Below are 19771 nucleotides of genomic sequence, written 5' to 3' on the forward strand. Positions count from 1 at the left end.
CCATAACGCATCCACTCACCAGTCTCTGAAGTCCTTCTAGATTGGTGTAGGAAATAAGAGTAAAGAAAGCAGAAAAATGGGATGAAAAATAACTGTCAAGACAGATGTGTAAGTAAAAATTATCAGGTGAAAAGGAGATATAAAAAAATCAGGAGTAAGAAGACCTGCAAACACGCCCCAAACAAAATCAGAACCACTTAGGTAGCAGGGTTTCAGCCACAAACTGAAAATGGCAGGATTGTTTTCAGGATAATAAATAACTTCAATAGCGAGGCAGAGACAGCAAAGGTATCATAACACGTACAATCACCAGAAGTAATTTGAATTTTTATTTATTTATTTTACTTTTATTAGTCAGAGAGGCGTGGGAAGTTAATTGTCTCTGTGACACCACCAGCCCATCTTAGTACTTGCAGAAACTTTAGTACAGAAAAGACTCCTGTTAATGGGTTCATCTCTCACATTTAAAATGAACTTGTTTTTCTCACTATCAATCAAAGAGGCACCGTTATTCCAGCTACTAAATGATTAACAGTGATACAACTGCACTCACTAGCTGGAATACCATTGACAATCACTTTCACGCAAGCTTAGTTGCAGCTGGGCAAATGCTGGCAAAGCAACTTCTGTAGCATGTTTATGCAACTTCAGCCACTTCAAATCCATAAAAGCTTCTTAAAGAGATCCATTGCAAGGGGCTGGTGCATATTTTACCTTCCTCTATTGCCAAAAGTAAGTCCTCTACTGAAACAAATTACAGGTTGCAAGTCTATAAATAAATAAATTTAAAGGGTGACAGTTATAAAACCAGAACAAAGAAACTCTCTCTCTGCACTACAGATGGGGGTACTAAGATCAAATCCTGATTCCTAGTTGTTCATGGTCCCTGAGCTCTCAGAAGTATGTGAGACCAATCCATGTTTCCACACCGAGCAGGGAGATCAGAAATCCTGAACCCTGCTCAGACTCCTCCCTTTCACTCCTGGAAACAGTTCAATTTGCCAGGTATTGCAAAGTGACCTATTCAATTTCCAGCAGCTGAAGTAGCAATACCATTTAAAGTTCACTAGGGACAGCAATAGGGTTGTGCAGCACAAACCCTGGATGCAATCCTTTCTTTTATGTTTGCAAGGCAAAGCACCCTAACGAGAATTCAAGCCAAGAGAGCCCAGCATTACAAAGGCACTGAACACATTTAACTTCAAATTATTTCAGCTAGATGCGCCCCTCCCACTTCCCAAAAGCTATGGATGCCGAATATTAATAAAGTGATTGCTCACACAGAACTACATCTAGCTGCATTCTACATTTGGGAGTAACATGCAAGAAACACTTGTTGCATTGGAACAAAGGACACATGCAAGAAGATGTTTTTTACTCCAACAGCATGAAATCATGGATCTAAGGATCACCCTTAAAATACTACATTTTCCTAAATTCAAAATGGCTTGGTAATTTCTCAGGATGACCTGCTTTTTCCTCAGTGCACAAAGAACTGTGGATTTGAAAATACGTGGTTACATCTTTTTAAAAGATGTAACGAACAAATTACACATTTAAATAGATTTTCTTAGTGTCACTGCAAAATATCAATCCTCCTCCCTTTTGCAAACCTTTTTCCCTCTGTATAATGAAACACTTTTTGAAACATCAGTGAAGAAATAAAGCTTTCGGACAGTGAAGTTGAAATAGAACTGAGACATTTGAAGAATTATTTCACAAACGGAAAAGAGTAAGACAGAATATCATTCTGGCTCCAAAAAAAAAAAACCAACCTAGTCCCCCACAAAGAACTGATCACCTACTTCTGTGCAGAAGAAAAAGCACTGAACACTACCAGTTCTGCATGTAAGAGGCAAATTCTGAAGACGCGAGGCCGTGCTGCTGCCAGAGGAAGCTGGTGGCATACTCTATGTCTGGTACCTGCATCAACACAGCATTCCCAGCCAACTCACTTTTCATCTAAGCTCCCTTTGGAGAAACTAGACACCATAAAAACCTCAGTCATTCTGTAACTTGGCACATCATCAAAGCCTCCTAACACGCAATTACTGTGCTTCACGTCTTCAGACTTTTTTCCTTTGACTAAACAAAACCTCCACAATGGAATAAGAAACTTTCCAAGAGAAATTGTGCTTGACAGAAGATCAATGATGCAGAGGTGTTGGAGGGGGAAAAAGCCAGCACTGTTTTGTGTACACCTCCAAGCTTATTAATGGCTCGCTGCTAAAGCTAGATGCCCCTTTCCATCACATCAGTATTTGATATTATTGCTGAACTCAGAAGTCTGAGGTCTCCTTTAATCAGATTAAGGAGTTTGCAATTGCTTATGCAATACAGTAACTTTACCATGCTGCCTATAGTTATCCAGCCATTCCCCCGGTATTTTGCCTTGTTGGCAATAACACTCTGAAAACGCAGTGAAATTTGACTCACCATGTCAAAAATGCAAGCTACAAATAAATATGAATAACCTACCAAGTAAGCATCCAGCTGCTGCTTTAATGCATTAGCACATGTATACTTATGCACACGCCTAAAAGGAACTGCCACAAACCTCCATAAAGAAACAAACAAGCTCTTGCAAGTGAAGAGAAAACTATAAGCCTGCCCAGAAATCTGAATCCTGCTACTCATCACTTTCAAGGCTCAAGCCAGCATGACAAAGCCTTTTCTTGAAAGAGTCCTGTGTCAGGGAGTGAATCTGAAAGACATACACTTCATATCCACCTCTCAGGACACCACAGCTTTCTCAAGCAAGCTGTAAGGGAAGGGGAGGAGCAACAGATGATAATTGGCCAAAGGACTGAGCTCTCGTCATCTAGGTTTGTTTGCATCTCCTTTTAAAACCTTTAAACACCTACTCTGTGAAGTGTTAAACTATGGGAGTCCAACGCCCCAGCATTTGTCCCCTAAATCTTTTTATGTAGGTTCTACACTATTTCACCTCCAGGGAACAGACAGTGAGGACGGAGGTCACTTCAGAGTTACAGATGCTGGTTAGCAAGTTTCTTGCACCTACATGACACAAAACTGGTAGAATTCTGTTCAGCTGTCCTTCCACAAGATACCTGAAGCCAAACGCCTTTATACGGGCACCTTCTCTGTAGACACTCATCACATCAAGTAGTAGACCAATCAGAGGAGACTCCTTCTCTTCAAAACAGCAGCCTGGCCCTGTCCTCCAGCCCGATACCTACCCTCCATCCTGATCCCCGTTCTCAGTCTGTTCACCATAAACAGAAACGTAAAATGCCTAGTTTGAACAGCCCGTAAGTACTTCAGAAACAAGTTCTTCTGTGCAGATCAAAAGGGCACGGTGCACACCAGACGGTGCACTGGCCTCCATCCCTGTGACAGGAGAACCACCACACTGAAAAGGACCGAGTCCTCCCAGCAGTACAGTACCACAAAGGCAGCTTACCGTTCACTGCCTTGAGGCTCCCACTAATGCCATCGCCATGCTGCCGCTTCTGTGCATTCTTGAACTCCTTAAGAGATAAATAAAGGACCTTCCGCACCACCCTCTCCTCCGACCAGGGAATCCCATCGCTGTCATCCTAAAGAAGAAGGAAAAGAAAAGGAGACATTAGTTGCACGTGTCTGAAACCAAACCAAACCCAATAGCCTAAGGCTACATAGATAATTAGTAACTTTTAAAAAAAAACAAAGAGAGAAGGTGAAAAAAAATACTGCGTAACAAAATGCAACCTGAAGTCTACCAGTTGGAACAGAGATATAACTATTATCAACAAATCAGAGCATTAGTCCCTCTAATCCTTCATTGTCCAAACAGCAGTAGCCACATACCAGAGTTAGATGGGAGGTGCGACTTATTTGTTAAAATCCTCCTAATTAATCCCTTATGGAGAAATTTATCACAGCCAGGAAGTGCTCTCCCTTAAGGGCCGGGGGGGGGGGGGGGGGGGTGTGGGGGTGGAAGAGGGAGGGGAGAACCCACTAAATCACAAGTTGCAGAAATTTAAGAGGTAAGTTTTGTGAACCAACTTTTCTTATTGCTGTTTTGGCCTTGGTTTGTGCCTCTTGGCTCAGGATTTTTTTTTCCTTTGGTTTAATGATTTGCAGTTATTTCAGAGTTACAATGAAGCTGTACATTGATAGCAATAAAGTTATTCTGAATTTATCTCAGCATAAAGCAAAGTAGAATTTGGTCCATGGGGCACATGTTTTCTACTTTATTTTTAGGAGACAAATGCTATATTGTCAAAAGGAATACTAGTGTATGTCATATTTAGTACATGATTTAGTTAAAAGATTAATTCCCTGGAAAAGCATTTCCCTAAAGCCTTTAGCATTCAAATAAATTAAGTCAGCAAATTGATATAAAGACATAAATATGTAAGTGAGATCAGGTAAGTCATCTTATTTTCATAAGCCCTGTAATCGTCTTGGGGTCTTTAAAAATCTCTATTTGAGCAATCTTGCCCTTGAATTCCTCAAGGGCTACATCACTGCCAAGCAAAAAGATTAAGACTTCTAGGCAGGCCTTATTTAGGTAAGTGTGCAACAGCATGCGGCCACACTCCACTGGAAACACCAAAAAGCCCCATCAGCAATCCGTGCCAGGATGCAGGACAGTTTATACCATCTTCTGTATCAAAGAAGTGACCAACACCACCAACTTCTACTTCAAACAAAATAAGCATAGTTTAGCGTGACCACTGATACCTTTTTCTGTGCTACTCTAGTCAGATATTGGCATTGGCCTGCTGAATTGTGATCAAAAATACTTCCTCCCTCAAAAAAAAACCCAAAATATTTTATGACATATTACATAAAAAATTAAAAAGGGAGGGAAAGGCAACACAACGAGCACAGTGAAAGCAGCCAGCATTCTGGCAGCAGGATGTACATTTTGCACAAGGGAAAGCTACTACACTTTGAAAAAGGCTGAGCTATGCCCAGAGAACTTTAGAGCACAGGCAGCTCTGTGCCAAGAAGGCAAATTTTGTAACCAAACACTCACAGCAACCCAGAACAAAAAAAAAGGGGGGGGGCGGGGGGGGGAGGGCATTTTAAAAGGACTGATACATCCAGTTGTTCTGTCAACAGAGGTATACACAAACAACTCCAGCTTACCATTTTGCTGCCAACACAACTTCAGCCCTAACCAGAAGTGACACTGAACATGGGCAGGCTGTCGCCTGCTCGATTTTCACAAAGCTTGCTCAAAGACACTCCATTTCAGTTCCCACTGACTGGTAAGTACCGAGAGGAAACTTGGACAGGAATCCCATCAACAAGGGCCTGGCGAGATGTCACACAATTCTACTGTCACAGAAAATACTTATAAAATCCTCAAGGGAATGATACCCAGTTAGAAAATGGTCAAAAACATCTCTGGCACCTGCCCATAGTACGGACACAGACCTGCGGCCACCGCTTGCTCCCTTCACCGGCATTTGTACTCCTAATTGTATTCCTAATATACTGGACAGCAAACACAAGGAAGAAGATGAAGAGTCCAACAGCCAGGCACTCTGCTCATTAGTCTGAAGCCTGGATGAGTTATTCAGAAATCCTAACAAGAGGTAATAAAAACCATCACCCTGTATTTTTGTACACTTTAAGCCAGACACAGAAGAGACATGGGTAATCACAGAACCATAGAATGGTTTGAAATGGAAGGGACTATCCAGTTCCAACCACCTCCTGCCACGGGCAGGGACACCTCCCACTGGACCAGGCTGCCCAAAGCCTTGTCCAAACTGGTCTTGAACATCTCAGGAATGGGGCATTCGCAACTACTCAGAAACATAGTGCCTACCTTTGCCTACCTTCGCCCCTGCCAGCCTGAGGCCTCTCTCCTGTGAGTCCCTTCCTGAATCCATAAACAAACCCTTTCCTCCACCAGATCCTGCAATCCCAGAAGAGCTGGAAGTCGCATGAAAACACCCATTGGTTCCTGATTCCACTGGCCCTTTCATCTCTGCTAAAAAATGCATCCAAAACCATTAAAAACTGAAATAAATGAATCCTACGTAAACCCACTTTGTCATGACAGCTCACTGCAAGGAGCACATGGCGGTATTCGCTGTTTCAGCAGCAACCCTGTTGCTGCTGACAGAATTGATCTTTAAATCAGCATATGCTGACCAAGCAGCCGACTGCAGCAGGTATGTGACGTCCGGCATGCACAAGCCATACCCCAAGACACGCTGGTTACGTAGGAAGGAAGGAGACGATCACCATACAGCACTGGCCTCTGGTCTAGGCTACCCTCTCAAAGTACTCCTGTGAATAGCCTGAAGTCAGCACCCTCTCTCCAGACGATGTGCAGAATGTGTGAAAGGATGGTGTGTAACCCAGCACTCTATTTTCTGAGGGACAAGTCTACCAAGATGCCCGCCTGGTGCCAGCTGAAGGCTCCAGCCCTGCTGCAGGAGATGCTTCTGCCTCCCCACTGGCCCGAGGGCTGTGTGGGCTGTAGTGCCACCAGTGAAGAGACGGATTCCAGGAGGCAGTAGCAAAGGCCTCCATCAGCAACCTCTGAAGCAATGCATGGAATCATAGAACCACTAGGTTGGAAAAGCCCTTTGAGATCATCAAGTCCAACCATACCTGCCCACTACTGAACCATATCCCTGAGATCCTTATCTACCCATCTCTTCAATAACTCTAGGGATGGGGACTCAACCACTTCCCTGGGCAGCCTTTTCTAGTGCCTGATAACCCTTTCAGTGAGGAATTTTTCCCTAAGGTCCAATCTGAACCTCCTCTGGTTCAGGTGCAGTAACATTTCACACCACGCATAATTTGTGAAGCTGTAAAACTCAAGGTGAACCATATTGACTTCACTACCACTCTATAATAGCAGCACTCCAAGCAGAAAAGTGCACAGGGGAAGTCTCTCCACATCAGAGCTCCCACCAGTCCAATCGCGTTGAGTCTGCAGCCATCCTCCTGCCTATACTGCTCTGTTCTGGGCTTTTCCCACACCCATGAGTCAGCTTGAAAAGAAGGTCCTCAAGTTCCCCAACATCGTGTTATCCAAGGTCAGCAAAATAAGGGGCTAAGCCGCTGCCAACACCCGCATTCACACAGCTCCATATGCAAGAGCAATAAAAAGGTTTCACAATCGTCGGCAGCATCTTTCCCTGAGCCTGCGGCACAAAAGCAGCCGCAAGCCAGAAAGCAGCTGACTCAGAGCCCAGCTGAGCTGCTGCTCTGCTGGCAATGTAGCTCCAGCTCCCGACACGTTTAACCATAATTACATGGGTCAGATCGTCTCTGCCTCATCACGCCAGTGGAGGGAGAGCTGCCGTGCAACCCACTCCGCACTCACACCAGCAACTGGAAGAGTTATCACACTTCAGCAAAACAATATGAACATGCACCCAGAAGAACCATTTTGACAAATCCTCAGTGAAAGCCCTGAGGAAATTAATCTATGTAACTTCTCAAAAACAAATCAACAAAAAAAACCCAAACCTCTAAGGCAAAGACTCAAACGCTGCCTTTAAATATTTCCACAGGGAGTAGAAATTTGATAATAGATGCCTCTTTAGGCTGGCAGAGCGGGGTATAATACTGTCCAACAGCTGGAACTTGAATGCAGAAAAATGTACGACAGAATTAAAGAACAATTTCTGCAACTGTGCAAGTAATTAGCCATTGAAATAACTTAGGGGAAACTAATGGATTGTCCATTTTCTACTTAAGCCCCAAAAAGGACTGAATAACATCTTAAACTGTAGGCTAATAACCGCAAGCCCATAGCCCTCACTGTGCATGTAAGCTGAGATGATTTCTGCCTCCTAATGTGACAGTAAAATTAGCTTATAAACCCAGTAAAAAAGTACCAGATGCAAACAACCAGGGAAGCCTTGGGGGAGAATTAAGAAACAGAACTGCATCATTTCCTTTAAACTGCTAAAAAAATTAATCATGCCACCTTCCTTGTTGTGCCATTTCGGGGAAACAACACATTGTAGATTTAGATCTGAACTTCAGCTATCAGGGCAGCCAAAAACAGTTCAGCAAGTTCAATTCAAGGGGATGAGGAAGAGGAACGCAACTCCTTTTACCTACACACTACGTTCCTGCACAGAATGCTACCTTGTGGATAGCAGAGCAGCTCTCTTCCACACTACCTGCTGCTGGCAGCTTGCTTCCAGCTTGCTTTCATCTCTGCAGTTGTAGATGTGAAGTTTGTAGAAAAGTGCAACAGGCTACTTGCCACATGCTACTAATTTGGGAAGAAATCTATGTATGTGTGGTTTTGCTATGTGCATAGTATATCTGTTGTATATTTAATGTATTATATACATTAATTAATATGTGTATATACAAACTATATATGTATTTAAATCAAAATGTCTACCACGTTCACCTTTCACCTACAGGTTAGGATTTGTTCATTGCAGTTCTGCTGCCTGCGTACAACCCTCCTATTTCTGAAGTTAGACTCAAATTCTAAAAAAAAAAAAAAAAAAAAAAGGCAGAAGTGAGGGGCAGGCTTCACACTGCCTGCCTCCTGCGTAGGTGAAACATCAGGCCCTGCTACAGCTTTGCTCCTTGAGATGCAGCAGAAGCCCACACGTATGCATAACTCGAGCTTCTCCCTTCACTCATCACCAGATACAGCATTCTTGAGCCTGGCCCAGCCTTGCCTTAAGCAAACAGGAGTCGCAGTTCAAGGGGAAAAACAAAGCTGGAACAAGGGAGAATGCATGCAGCACTCCATGCTATTTGGTTTACTTTTATGTAAATACTTTAACAGCAGTGATGGTTTTATTTGAAAAGTCAGGACTCTGTAAGGTACAAAGACACTTGTAAGCATGTGTGTTATGACTCAGTGTGGCTGGCCTGTTTCCAGCTCTCTCTTTGGGTCTTTCCCAAGCACGCATCTCCTGACCCCATTCTTCATGCCAGGTTGCAGAAAGCAAAACAACAAAACACAAACGCCCTCTTTTTTCTTTTTCCAGTGCTGCAGCCAATGCTCAGTTAAAGTCACTGTGGCACCCAATGCCCTAAATGAATATGCTTTCATGGTTCAACAGCCCCCAGAGAGTCTTTCTCGCAGATGCAAGAAGGTCATTTTGAAGCAATGGGAAAAATAAACCACAAGCTCCTACCCTTTCCTCAAGGATATTTTTGAAGGAGAACTATTTCAAAGGGCGGTTTTTTTCTGTGTTTAGTTAGCAACAAAACAAAACCCTATCTTTTGCATGAAAACCAGACAACACATTTTCAGAGATCATATAAATTCCTTTTCAGCTGAAGGACCAAAATGGAAATGTCTGTTTACTAGATTCAAGACCTGCAACAGATTTTTGCCTTTTGGCTGTGTGTTATCAATGGAAAACAGTTATACCTGTTTTTCCCTAAAAACCAGACCTAAGAGAAATTGGTGGAAAACCTAGATACGCCTTCTAAGGCTGAAAGAGATCTTCCGAGCAGTCTTGGGCGAGTTACCACTGCTAAGTGCAATTAGCACGTTTATTCATTTACAAAGCCCGCTTCCTTGGCATACATAGGGCACGGGGTGAACTTTACGAGAGAGTGCGAAGTCTTACTACTACATCAATACACGTACTTCCCCTGTTGCGTTAGCAGAGGTCTCCACTGTATCGCAAAATTTCATCAACCTTCTCATCACCCCGAATGAGCATCCTACTCGCACAGGAAAACCCCAGTGTTGGCCCATCAATGGAAACTCTCAATATAACTCGTAGGAGCAAGAGGGCCGTTCCAGACAGAAGAAGCTGTTCTCAGCAGAAACTCCTAGCAAAAGTTTGAACTTCCAGGGTAATGATTTGAAACCAGGCTCTAATGTACTTAACTGAAGCTGTATAAATAAAGATTTTCTGCTCCTTCCGGCAGCTATTGTGCTGATTGGACTTCTTGCAGCCAAGCACAGCAACATGCAAACTGGATATACCCATACTTATCCACAGCAGTATCCCATTGCTTACTATCAATGTCCCTCCACTCCCTTCTCCTCTCAGAATAAAGTTCACACTTATTTTTAATTAAGTTTAACTACCCAGAGAGGATGTAGCAGTTTCTCATTTAAAATAAACTGCTTATATTCAGTGAGAAAAAATAAACCCTCATGAATGGCTTGAGTTGATGAAGATTGATATAGCTTGGAGACTTTATAGTACAGTGACTCATGCCTTCTGGAAAATGTAATATGTTCTGTCTAGTTTAGGAAAATAGGTCATGTTTTTAAAATGTGCTAACTAACATGAAGAAAGGGGAAATTTTCTTTATTAATCGTTCTGTTGCAGCATTTAAGTGCATCTGGTAATTACAGCAACTTTTTCCTTCATACTTCCAGAAAACTTCTCCAAAGAACTCATGTTACATTACAGCTCCTGCCTAGCAGAACCAATGTTAACACGGCAAAAAAATGATGGAGGAAGATAAAAATCTCTTTTCTTCCTGCTTTAGCACTTCTCCTACAGCTTTCATCCCCTGCAATCTCCTGTTGGTTTGCACTCGTTTGCCATGTCCTGCTGCACTGAGGACTGCATTTCCTCCTTCCAAACCAAATTCTTGTAAGAGCAGCATGGGAGAGAAACGCTTTGGGTTTTGGGTCACTAAAGACCTAAGACACTTCCAAGCCAATGAGCTTCAACCTGCTCTTTCAAGAATAAATTAGGGCTGAAGAGTTAGAGTGAAAATTTCCAAACACAAGTCACTAGTCACTAGTGTCTTCATACGGGCTACCAAAATCGAGGCATAAGCCAAAAATTTCTAACTTCATCTTACCCTAGTAAGAAAATATTTAAAAATATCTGGTTCATGCGTTAATTGTTTCTTTTACATAAACTCAGGGACCTTGGCAAAGTGTCTACACCTCTAGAAAACTACTACTCAATATGAAACCAGTGAAAGCCGCAAGACATCAACTGTTTCCCATGCTCATCTGTCAAGATAAACAGTTCAAAAAATAAGGCTGAACCCAAACAAATTCAGAGTAAAGCCAGGTCTAAAGTCTCCTAACTTATCAGCCTGCAGCAGGACTTCAACTTGAACCATCTCACACTGACAGCAGTGACTCCACATCTATGACCAGGAATCTTATCAACCATTTTGCACCTAGAGCATCAGAAGTTTGGGGCCTGATGAGAGCTGACAGCACACAGAACAAAGCCACAAAAAGCAGAGGGTGACAAGAGTTCTGGAAGAAAGAGGTGTGAAGGTACAAGATAATTATTCAGACTGAGGGAACGTTTTTCACAACAGGCTTAAATGAATTCACCTGCTGCCATATGGGATGCACCTGCCCCAACGTTCGTGCTAGCCCCTATGCTGGGGCCATTTGACCAGCCTGACTGGGGAAAAGACTCAAAATATCTCCCCCCAAGACGAGAAAAAAGTGCGTTTTCAGCCAGATGAGCTCCCTTATTACTAGCCACGTGGCTAGATGGGTACAACTGCTGGGGCAGAGAGAAAGGCAGGATTGCCCCTTTTAGCAGCGGCCCGTGCTTGGCGGGATGCTAGCCCTTCCCAACACCAAACCATGGCAGTCACTGTAACAAAGGGAGGACATCACAGACGGTATTCAGGAAACTAAAACCACTTTCCTGTGATATAACTATTGTAAACCTCCACTACCTCATTGCATTCAGATGAACCAACCCCTCCTTTTTCCACAATGAATTTTAAGGGAGTGAAAGGGAAATATACAGGGGCTATGTCTGTTGGAGGGACAGCGCCTGCAACATTTCAGGTAGGTCATAGCCTTGACAAAGTATGATCTTCTGTTTGACCATCACTTGTAGCCAATTAGCGCCTTAGCTAAAGCTCTGTCATGACATATAGGTTCCTTATTTGGGTTTTTTATTCTTATTTTCAAAAAAGGGAACATCAACTAAAATACACACTGAATTATCTTTGAAAGGGTAGGTGTATAGAGATGCATGCCTCCTGGGCAGAAAATAAAACAATTCCAGCATCATTTCCCATGTAGGTGAACTGGTCTAAATCCTTCTAAAAAGAAAAACAAATAAAACTGGCCAGATGGGGGACACTCACACTGCACATCTTCACTTCTCTGAAACACCACGAAGTAATGTATACTTATCTTCGAGTACATACTACTGAAAAACTACAGCTGAAATTGGATTAGAAACTTCTGCTGAAAAACAATTTATGGTATAACACAACTCTGACAGCCTGGGTTTCTAGCCACCAACTGAGCTTTTATAAAAAAATCTGCTGGGCAGCTGCCAGATCAGCTCTTTGAGTCTTGGCGTGTCTGACATCTGAGACAGTAGTCAAGGCAGCCACATGTCCTGTGCCATCCACAGCCCTGTACTTTTATGGTTAAACGGTATCGTCAAAGAACAGTACTAGGAAGCCATTAAACACACAAAGGTAAAAATCTCCTACAGCTGTGGATCTGACAACTCTGATCACGTTGCAGAAGACCGAGAGCCACAGCAGGACTTTTTTCTTTTTCAGGATCTGGTATTAATTTGAACATAAAAGTAGCTTATTAAGAAGGAAAAAGAGAAACCAGAAATGGTAGTGAGCTCCAAAACAACTCTGCACTCTTAGCTGAAAATCACTGCCATTTATAAATTTCACATTCCAAATATCCTTACTCTGTCTCCAGTTCTAATTAGAACTTTCCACCAAGTACACTTCAGACAGACACATAAAACCCAGTATGCAAAGAGTATTCAGCAGCTCAAGATAATTAAATTCAAATACAGTCTTTCTAATTAATTTCATTTTGATTCAGCTCATATTTTTATAAGGTGTTCAAGCTCCAATATGCAACCATATGAATACAGTCCAATAAAAAGTGATTTCTGCAGTTTAAATGCCTGCTAATAATTCCAATAGATGTGAAGTTTAATATGTATAATCCAATTCCGCTGCATATTACTAGTTATCTGAAGACCTTTTTCCATTGTCAAACAGAAAGCCTGATCCTTTACTTGAAAAACAGTAACTACTTTTGCATGCCAAAATAGTGTCAAAGTAGTAAGGAAGCAAGAAAGATACAATTGGTGTATTATAAATTTGCCTCCACTATTTCTACGGGAATTGAGAGAGATGTAATTTTTTTGCACCCTAGAGCGTCTGAAATGTCAATGGTATCAGTATTTTAGAGAAGCTGGAGTACTGCTGGTACTGCTGATGTGTTTAGCATCTGTCCTCACAAGTACAACAGGAGGTCAGTGCTTACGTCATTTCTTCAGTAGGATTTTGGTAACTGGATGCTGAAGCCTTGCCTGTAACAGGAAAAGATCTGCTCATCTACCTGCTTTCTAGGAATATCGTAGTATATGCCAGCAAAAATGTGCATCTGCCAATATATAACTTATTGCTTTCTAGTTGGAATAAATCATAGAATCATTAAATAGTTTGGGTTGGATGAGACCTTAAAGATCATCCAGTTCCAACCCCCCTGCCATGGGCAGGGACACCTCCCACTGGACCAGGCTGCTCAAGGTCCCATCCAACCTGGCCTTGAACACCTCCAGGGATGGGGCAGCCACAGCTTCCCTGGGCAATCTGTTCCAGTGCCTCACCACCCTCACCATAAAGAAATTCCTCTTTATGTCTAGTCTAAATCTGCCCCTCTCCAGTTTATGCCCATTGCCCTTAGTCCTATCAGCCTTTGTAAGAAGACTCTCTTCAGCTTTCTTGTAGACCCTCTCCAGGTACTGGAAGGTTGCTATAAGGTCTCCTCAGAGCCTTCTCTTCTCCAGGCTGAACACCCCCAACTCTCTTAGCCTGTCCTCATATGGCAGGTGCTCATCCTTGTAGCCCTCCTCTGGACCTGTTCCAACAGCTCCATATCCTTCTTATGCTTGGGGATTCAATTAGCTCAAAGCCTATAAAGCTTAGCTGAGTTATTAAACGTAGTTGTGCCCATCAGGAATGTGGTGTTTTCACAGGCTTGAGGCTGGGGATAGAGATCCCCTTGCAGGCTTGAGAAGGTCACCACATGTCTGCTGGTGTCCTGTGCCAAGTGGAGCAGCTCACTCACTTCCATTTAAACTCTTTCAATACAAACGGATTGGGCTGGTTTAAAGAGATTAAACAGGAGGTCTTGGCTCACCTGACTCACTCTGATGACACTGCAGTAGAGAGCACTTGCAAATAACCCCACCACCAAACCACTGCAAGAGGGCCATGGCCACCAGCAAGGCAAGCAGCACTGATGAAACTGGGGCATGCCAAACTCTACCTGCGGGACAACCTGCACGGTGATGGACCTGCAAGTTTGCAGAAATCTAACCAAACGCAGGTACGGCTGACATAAGAAATTCCTCGCCTCAACTTGGAAATGTTTCACTTGTTTTCCTCCTCTTTCACACTGGCCTACAGAATGCTCCTCATTAAGGCAATCAGCAGGTTTGAAAGATTAAAAACAAACAAACAAACCAACAACCAACTCATCTTGTCAAATTTAAACCCAGGAGGGGTAATGAGAGCCAAACACACTGAACCTATTGCTGGGAAATTTCAGGATACTGGGGCCTGAATCAATTTTACTGAAGCAGATGGAGAACTAAATGAGTTGCACTGACACAGCCTCCTGGGACTGATGCACTGATACTGCACTAAGAGCATAACATTTTGAGTTTGATGTACTACCCAAAAAGTCAGATTTTTATTAGACATTTTTTGTCCTTGTTTACATTCCCAGCTGGCAGAATATCCTTTAAAGCAGGAGGACTGTCCATCGAAGCTGGGAGAAGTGAATTAAACCTTTTGTCTTCACTTGTAAGCCAATTAAAGAAGACATATAAGGACACTCTAAAGCTACTCTAAATGTATTTTTAGGTCAATGTAGTTACATCAGCAAATTTTCTGCACTAAGATAAGCTACATAATCAGTGAAAACCTATGTTCTAAAGTTTTACCAAGCTCGTTTTTCAATATTAAATGTATTTGACTTCCAAAATACTACCCAGCAAACAAATGATAGTATTTTAGTAGCACAGGGAAGCAAATAATAATAAAATAGCATTTGCCCAATGAGGTAACTGCTCAGTAACAAATTAGATGGATGCATCCCAGTAACTTCCCAGAAAGTCTGCAAAACATTTTTCCAAATAACCAGTGCCAGGAGGGTAAAGGCCATTACCTGGAATTGAAGTTTCAGCAGATTGCTTAGGGCACCAAAGTCAAGAACGTCAGACAGAGCTATGCTGAAGCGCCGCTCTGCCAAATACAAGCTTCAGTTCTTGCTACAATTTCAAAGAGGAGAGAAAAGGAAGAACTAATGGTCCCTGGTAACTCTAAGATGTGGCCTGACCTATGAAGCCACACAACTTCTCCCTTGAAAGGTTAAATGAAGAAGGCAGCTGGGAGACTTTGAAGGGAAAAGGGGAAAAACAAAAGTTCTTTATTATGGAGGTAGCAGACTTTCCTAATTGCACAGAATGATTCTTAACACACAGGTGTTTCACAACAATAGGATCTGTGTTAAACCGATAAGGGAAAAAAAAAAAAATCAAGTTTGGACTGTTCCACGATCTTTTCCTTTGCCTGTGTGAGGCCTTTCAAAATAATGGCAAGATCATTTTTCCTTCTCTTCTGCAGGTTTCTGGTCAGGCAGCGCTGGATCGGTGCAGGGTGGCATAGCACCGGGGCAGGCATGATGCTGGGTGCGCATGCTGGCGCAGCTTATAGGACCGGGGATATGAAGAGAACAAGCCTCTCCACTCTACAGCATCTGTTTGGGTTAGTGCTCAGTTCCCTCATCCCTCTTCCCTCCCCGATGAATGGCAACATTCAAACTTTACTGAAGATATTAGAAGCACATCAAAGAAAACCATTAAGCTTTTAAGTGCACTAATTGACATTTTAGCACTTACAAATCCATCTATATGTTCTATCACTCACTTTAAGAGACTTGTTTCCCACCTGGTAAGAGTTCCTCATGTTTTCAGTGGGCAGAGTGGGATTTTCAAAGCTACTTTTTTCCTCAGATAGGACTTTAGAGAATTCAAATTACAAATATAATGCACTTCAAAAAGTAACACATTTCACAAATTTAAGAGCTCTTCCATAAAAGCTGTAAATAGCATCACAGCTATAACTCACAGGCTTCTAAGCTCCAATGAATTCTGCAGCTGTTACAGCACATCGAAGCCAAATCATTGTTACCTTCACACCACCACAACTGAAAACCCCAGCTATGATATTACAAACTGCATGGTGCTACATGAAAAAAAGAAAAGAGGAAGGAAAAAAAAAAAAGAAAGAAAAGAAAAAAAGGAACCCACGAGTGATTTTGCAGCCTCTTCTTTCTTCCTTCTGGCATAGAACACTGCTAAAACTGTGAGTGACCGCTTTGGAGTGACTATCCCACAACAGGATTCGGGGAAGCATTTTGGAACAATTGCCACCCCGCCACCCCACACCCCCCCCGCCCCGATGCTCTAAAATCAGAGGATACAGCACTCCCCTCCCCAGCTACGGTGATGTACAATAGATGAGCCCCTACCCAGCAGCCAAGCCCAGCCTCTGACGGCAGAAGAGCATCTTAATGACAGCAGGTCTGGACCCTTCATCTATTACTGTCACATACCAACATGTTCACCTTCTGTTCTGCTAGAGAAATCCTCATTCAGTCCCAATATTTAAAGCAACAAGGAAGATCAAATTAAATTCTCAGGGTTTTAAGCCATTCAGTTCATTGCTAGATCTATTTTCGGGTCTGAGGCTGCCAGCCACCCCCACAGAATCTGCGCACTAAACAAGGCTTTTGACAGGCTTGTTTATGCCTTCTGCAGCAATCAAAGGCAAAACATTACAAATCAAAGAACCAGGAGACAAATACAGTACTGTGCACAACAGAAACCTCAAAAAGCTAGCCAGCAGCAAACCTGCTGCTCACCGAGCCCCGCAGCGCAATACGAGATAACGCAGGGAAACAGAAATGGATAGTTGAAGTAAAAACAGGCTTGTGCTCTATGTATGCAAACATCTGCAGGCAGGACCTCTGAAGCACACATCCATCAAAAGAAGTGGATATAGAATCGCAAGGAGCAGAAAACAGTTATTCATTTTCTCCAAACGTACCACAGAGGAACGGTCATAACTTAAGAATACCAGCTCATAAAGACAGCGGGAGACTTTAGATTTTACTGGTATGAGAAAGAAACCCAAAAAAACAAGAAGGCATGGACAATGTACAGTATTTCTGTGGCTGGGATTTAAATGTAAATGCTAAGACTGCATTTTGGGACCTAGACTGCTAAGCTACACAAGGCAGTTACCTCCAGTCCGTGCCTTTTCTTAGAGAAGGTAAAATCACATTTTCTGGTCTGTTTTTTCCCTACGCTGAACACGTGGTAAGGATGGAGGCAGTTTTACTCAGTGACACACACTGTGAACTGCACTGCCCATACTTAGCAAACCCACCATGTCAGGGAAGCATCTAACATGTACGTTAAAATTACACGCAGAAGAAATTTAGTGGTACGCCTTTGCTACTGTGTTCCTTTAAACCTTTCACCTCTTAAACTGTGAGTTCAGTGTCAGATTATAAACATCATAAAAGCTCATAAAACCCAATCATAAAACTGCCAGCTCACTTCAAGATTATTTGCTCTTATCCTTGCAGAAACACCGGGAGCGGTGCAAGAATTGCGTCATCCCTCTGCAAACCCCAACCTCTCTTCATCTGCACCAAGCTAAGGTCACTACAATCACCCTGTTCATGTCACTGGAAGGGCAGGTGTTACAGCCATACCTGGAAGATGGACCCTCCCAGCACATCACTCACCTACTAAACCACCCTTAGCAACATCCCCCAACATCAGTTTCTCATGCAATCACCTGCTGCTTCACCTCCCTCTTTCAAAACCTAGCTTTGCATGCTAACAGCATGACTGACACGAAAATGTCCTGGAACAGCAGCAGGAGGAAATGCCAAGTACCATTTCCAGGCATCTCTACGGGCCTCTCTATCCCACACAGCAGTGTCTACCTCCAGCCTTGCCAGAGGCTGAGCCAGGCAACGTGGCAGCAGCCCAAAGAGTGGGCAGAAGCACAGGCTGATAGATACCTCCCCAGACATCATTAGCACCAGGTTCTGATTGTTTGCACTAGCCCACGGTAGGAAAAGAAGAGGCATTTCACTCTTTGGGCTGAGTTTCCTACATGGCCAGTCACATCATTTCACCCCTCTCTAGGGAAAAGACTATGGCTGGGTGGCTTCCCTGTGGAAAAGGATGGTTTTAGTGAAATGCAATTGTCATGGGGGCCTAGGCAGAGCAGAGCTTATCACCAGCAGGGTTATGCCAAAGCATTCCAGGAACTGGCCGGATCATAGCTAGCATAACATCAAGCAATGTCACAGTGAAGTAATGGTTTTGAAGGCAGACCACAATCAAATCTGTAGAACTAATCATACCCACCTCACCTACAACAAACTCAACCTGATCCTCACACTTCAAGCACACTACAAACCACTCTGCATTTCAGCTTGGCTGTGCACTAGCAGAAGGTGAAATAAGGTGGCCAGAAAAGGGGAAGATTAAAAAAGAAAAGAAGAAGAACAGGCCTTAAGAAACAGACTAACCCAAAGACTGGATTAGAGAACAAGCAGTACATTTTTAGGCATGGATCAGCTCTTACAGTCTCTCAGCTAATGAAGTGGCAGCGAAGAATCATTCAGGCAAGTTTAGGAGCTGTGCTTCTGTTTGTTTTAATTTGCAGTCTATAGATTTTACTGTTTTATGAGCTCACACATGAGTAATACTGGAACCGGAGGCCAAATGCAGTGATGGACTGGGCAAGGCAGATATACCCACACGAAGGGAGCATCTCTGCTGCTGCCAGCCTCTGCTCCCTGCAAAACAAGTGGACCAGCTAGAGCCCAGCATCACTCCAGTGATGCAGATTAACCACCCATCACTACAGTCCATCACAATTCCTTATCAAATCTCCCTGACAGATAAAAGGAGGAGGGACAGACTAGTGATGATTACTCTCCCCGCAGTGGGCAGGCACAAACTTGGTAGCTCTATTTTGCTACTGGAGCAGTCTTAGACGCAGTGGGCACGTGATTACAACCAGTCGCGTTACAGAAATGCAACAGCCTCCCAGAGCGGCTACTCTAACAGAACACAGAGATGGAGCTACGTATGCCCTGGGAGAGCAGATCATGCTGAATCCTAATTGAATTTAGAAAAAAAAAAATTTAAAAATGGTGTGACTTGTTTAAATGCCTTTGCATTGCTAGGTGACCTACGCCTCCCCACGACTCATGCGCCCTAGCCACTGCAAGTTGCTGCATACAGATGTAGCAGCAATGGTACGGCTTAATCAGTCAATGTTTTCACAACACATATTTCAAATATTAAGCACTTATTGAAGACTTAGAAGTTACTGTGTAAATATTTGTATTATATTATACTGCTAGCGCTTCCTCACCAACTGTGGAATTTTAAATCTATCTCGTCTGATAAAGCTTTATTTACATATCACGCTGCTCTCGATACTCAACAGAGTGAACTGACTAAATTTACACCAACTCTATTCAAGGAGTACATGTCAGGAAAGAGCAATTCAATGATTTTTCATATCTGGTGTGTGACTAAACTAAACCACAGACAGTCACAACGCTTGTTTTGGTCACAACCGCCATGGTCTACACTGAGTTCTATAAAATGAAATCTTATAGTAGGTCTCTGCTCAATATGTGGGGAGCTGGTGACACCCACAGCGTGGGTACAGTCTGCTTTAGCCTTCTGAAGCGCTTCGAGGATGCTACGATGCCCCCAGGCAGCACAATAGCTCCAAGGGTACCCAGAGCTATTTC

General features: G+C 43.0%; 1 protein-coding gene across 2 annotated transcripts in view; it reads right to left on the bottom strand.

Annotated features, from left to right (window-relative positions):
• The window catches only part of JARID2 (jumonji and AT-rich interaction domain containing 2), a 224286-nt gene that overhangs the window by 122752 nt on the left and 81763 nt on the right, over window positions 1–19771 (bottom strand). For both annotated transcript variants that reach the window (XM_069853704.1, XM_069853703.1), the window contains exon 2: window positions 3425–3560. In XM_069853704.1, the coding sequence (XP_069709805.1) occupies window positions 3425–3560 (136 nt within the window). The remainder of the gene's footprint in view (window positions 1–3424; window positions 3561–19771) is intronic.

Source organism: Phaenicophaeus curvirostris, chromosome 3 (genome assembly GCF_032191515.1).
Source record: "Phaenicophaeus curvirostris isolate KB17595 chromosome 3, BPBGC_Pcur_1.0, whole genome shotgun sequence".
In the NCBI taxonomy this organism is placed as follows: Eukaryota; Metazoa; Chordata; class Aves; order Cuculiformes; family Cuculidae; genus Phaenicophaeus; species Phaenicophaeus curvirostris.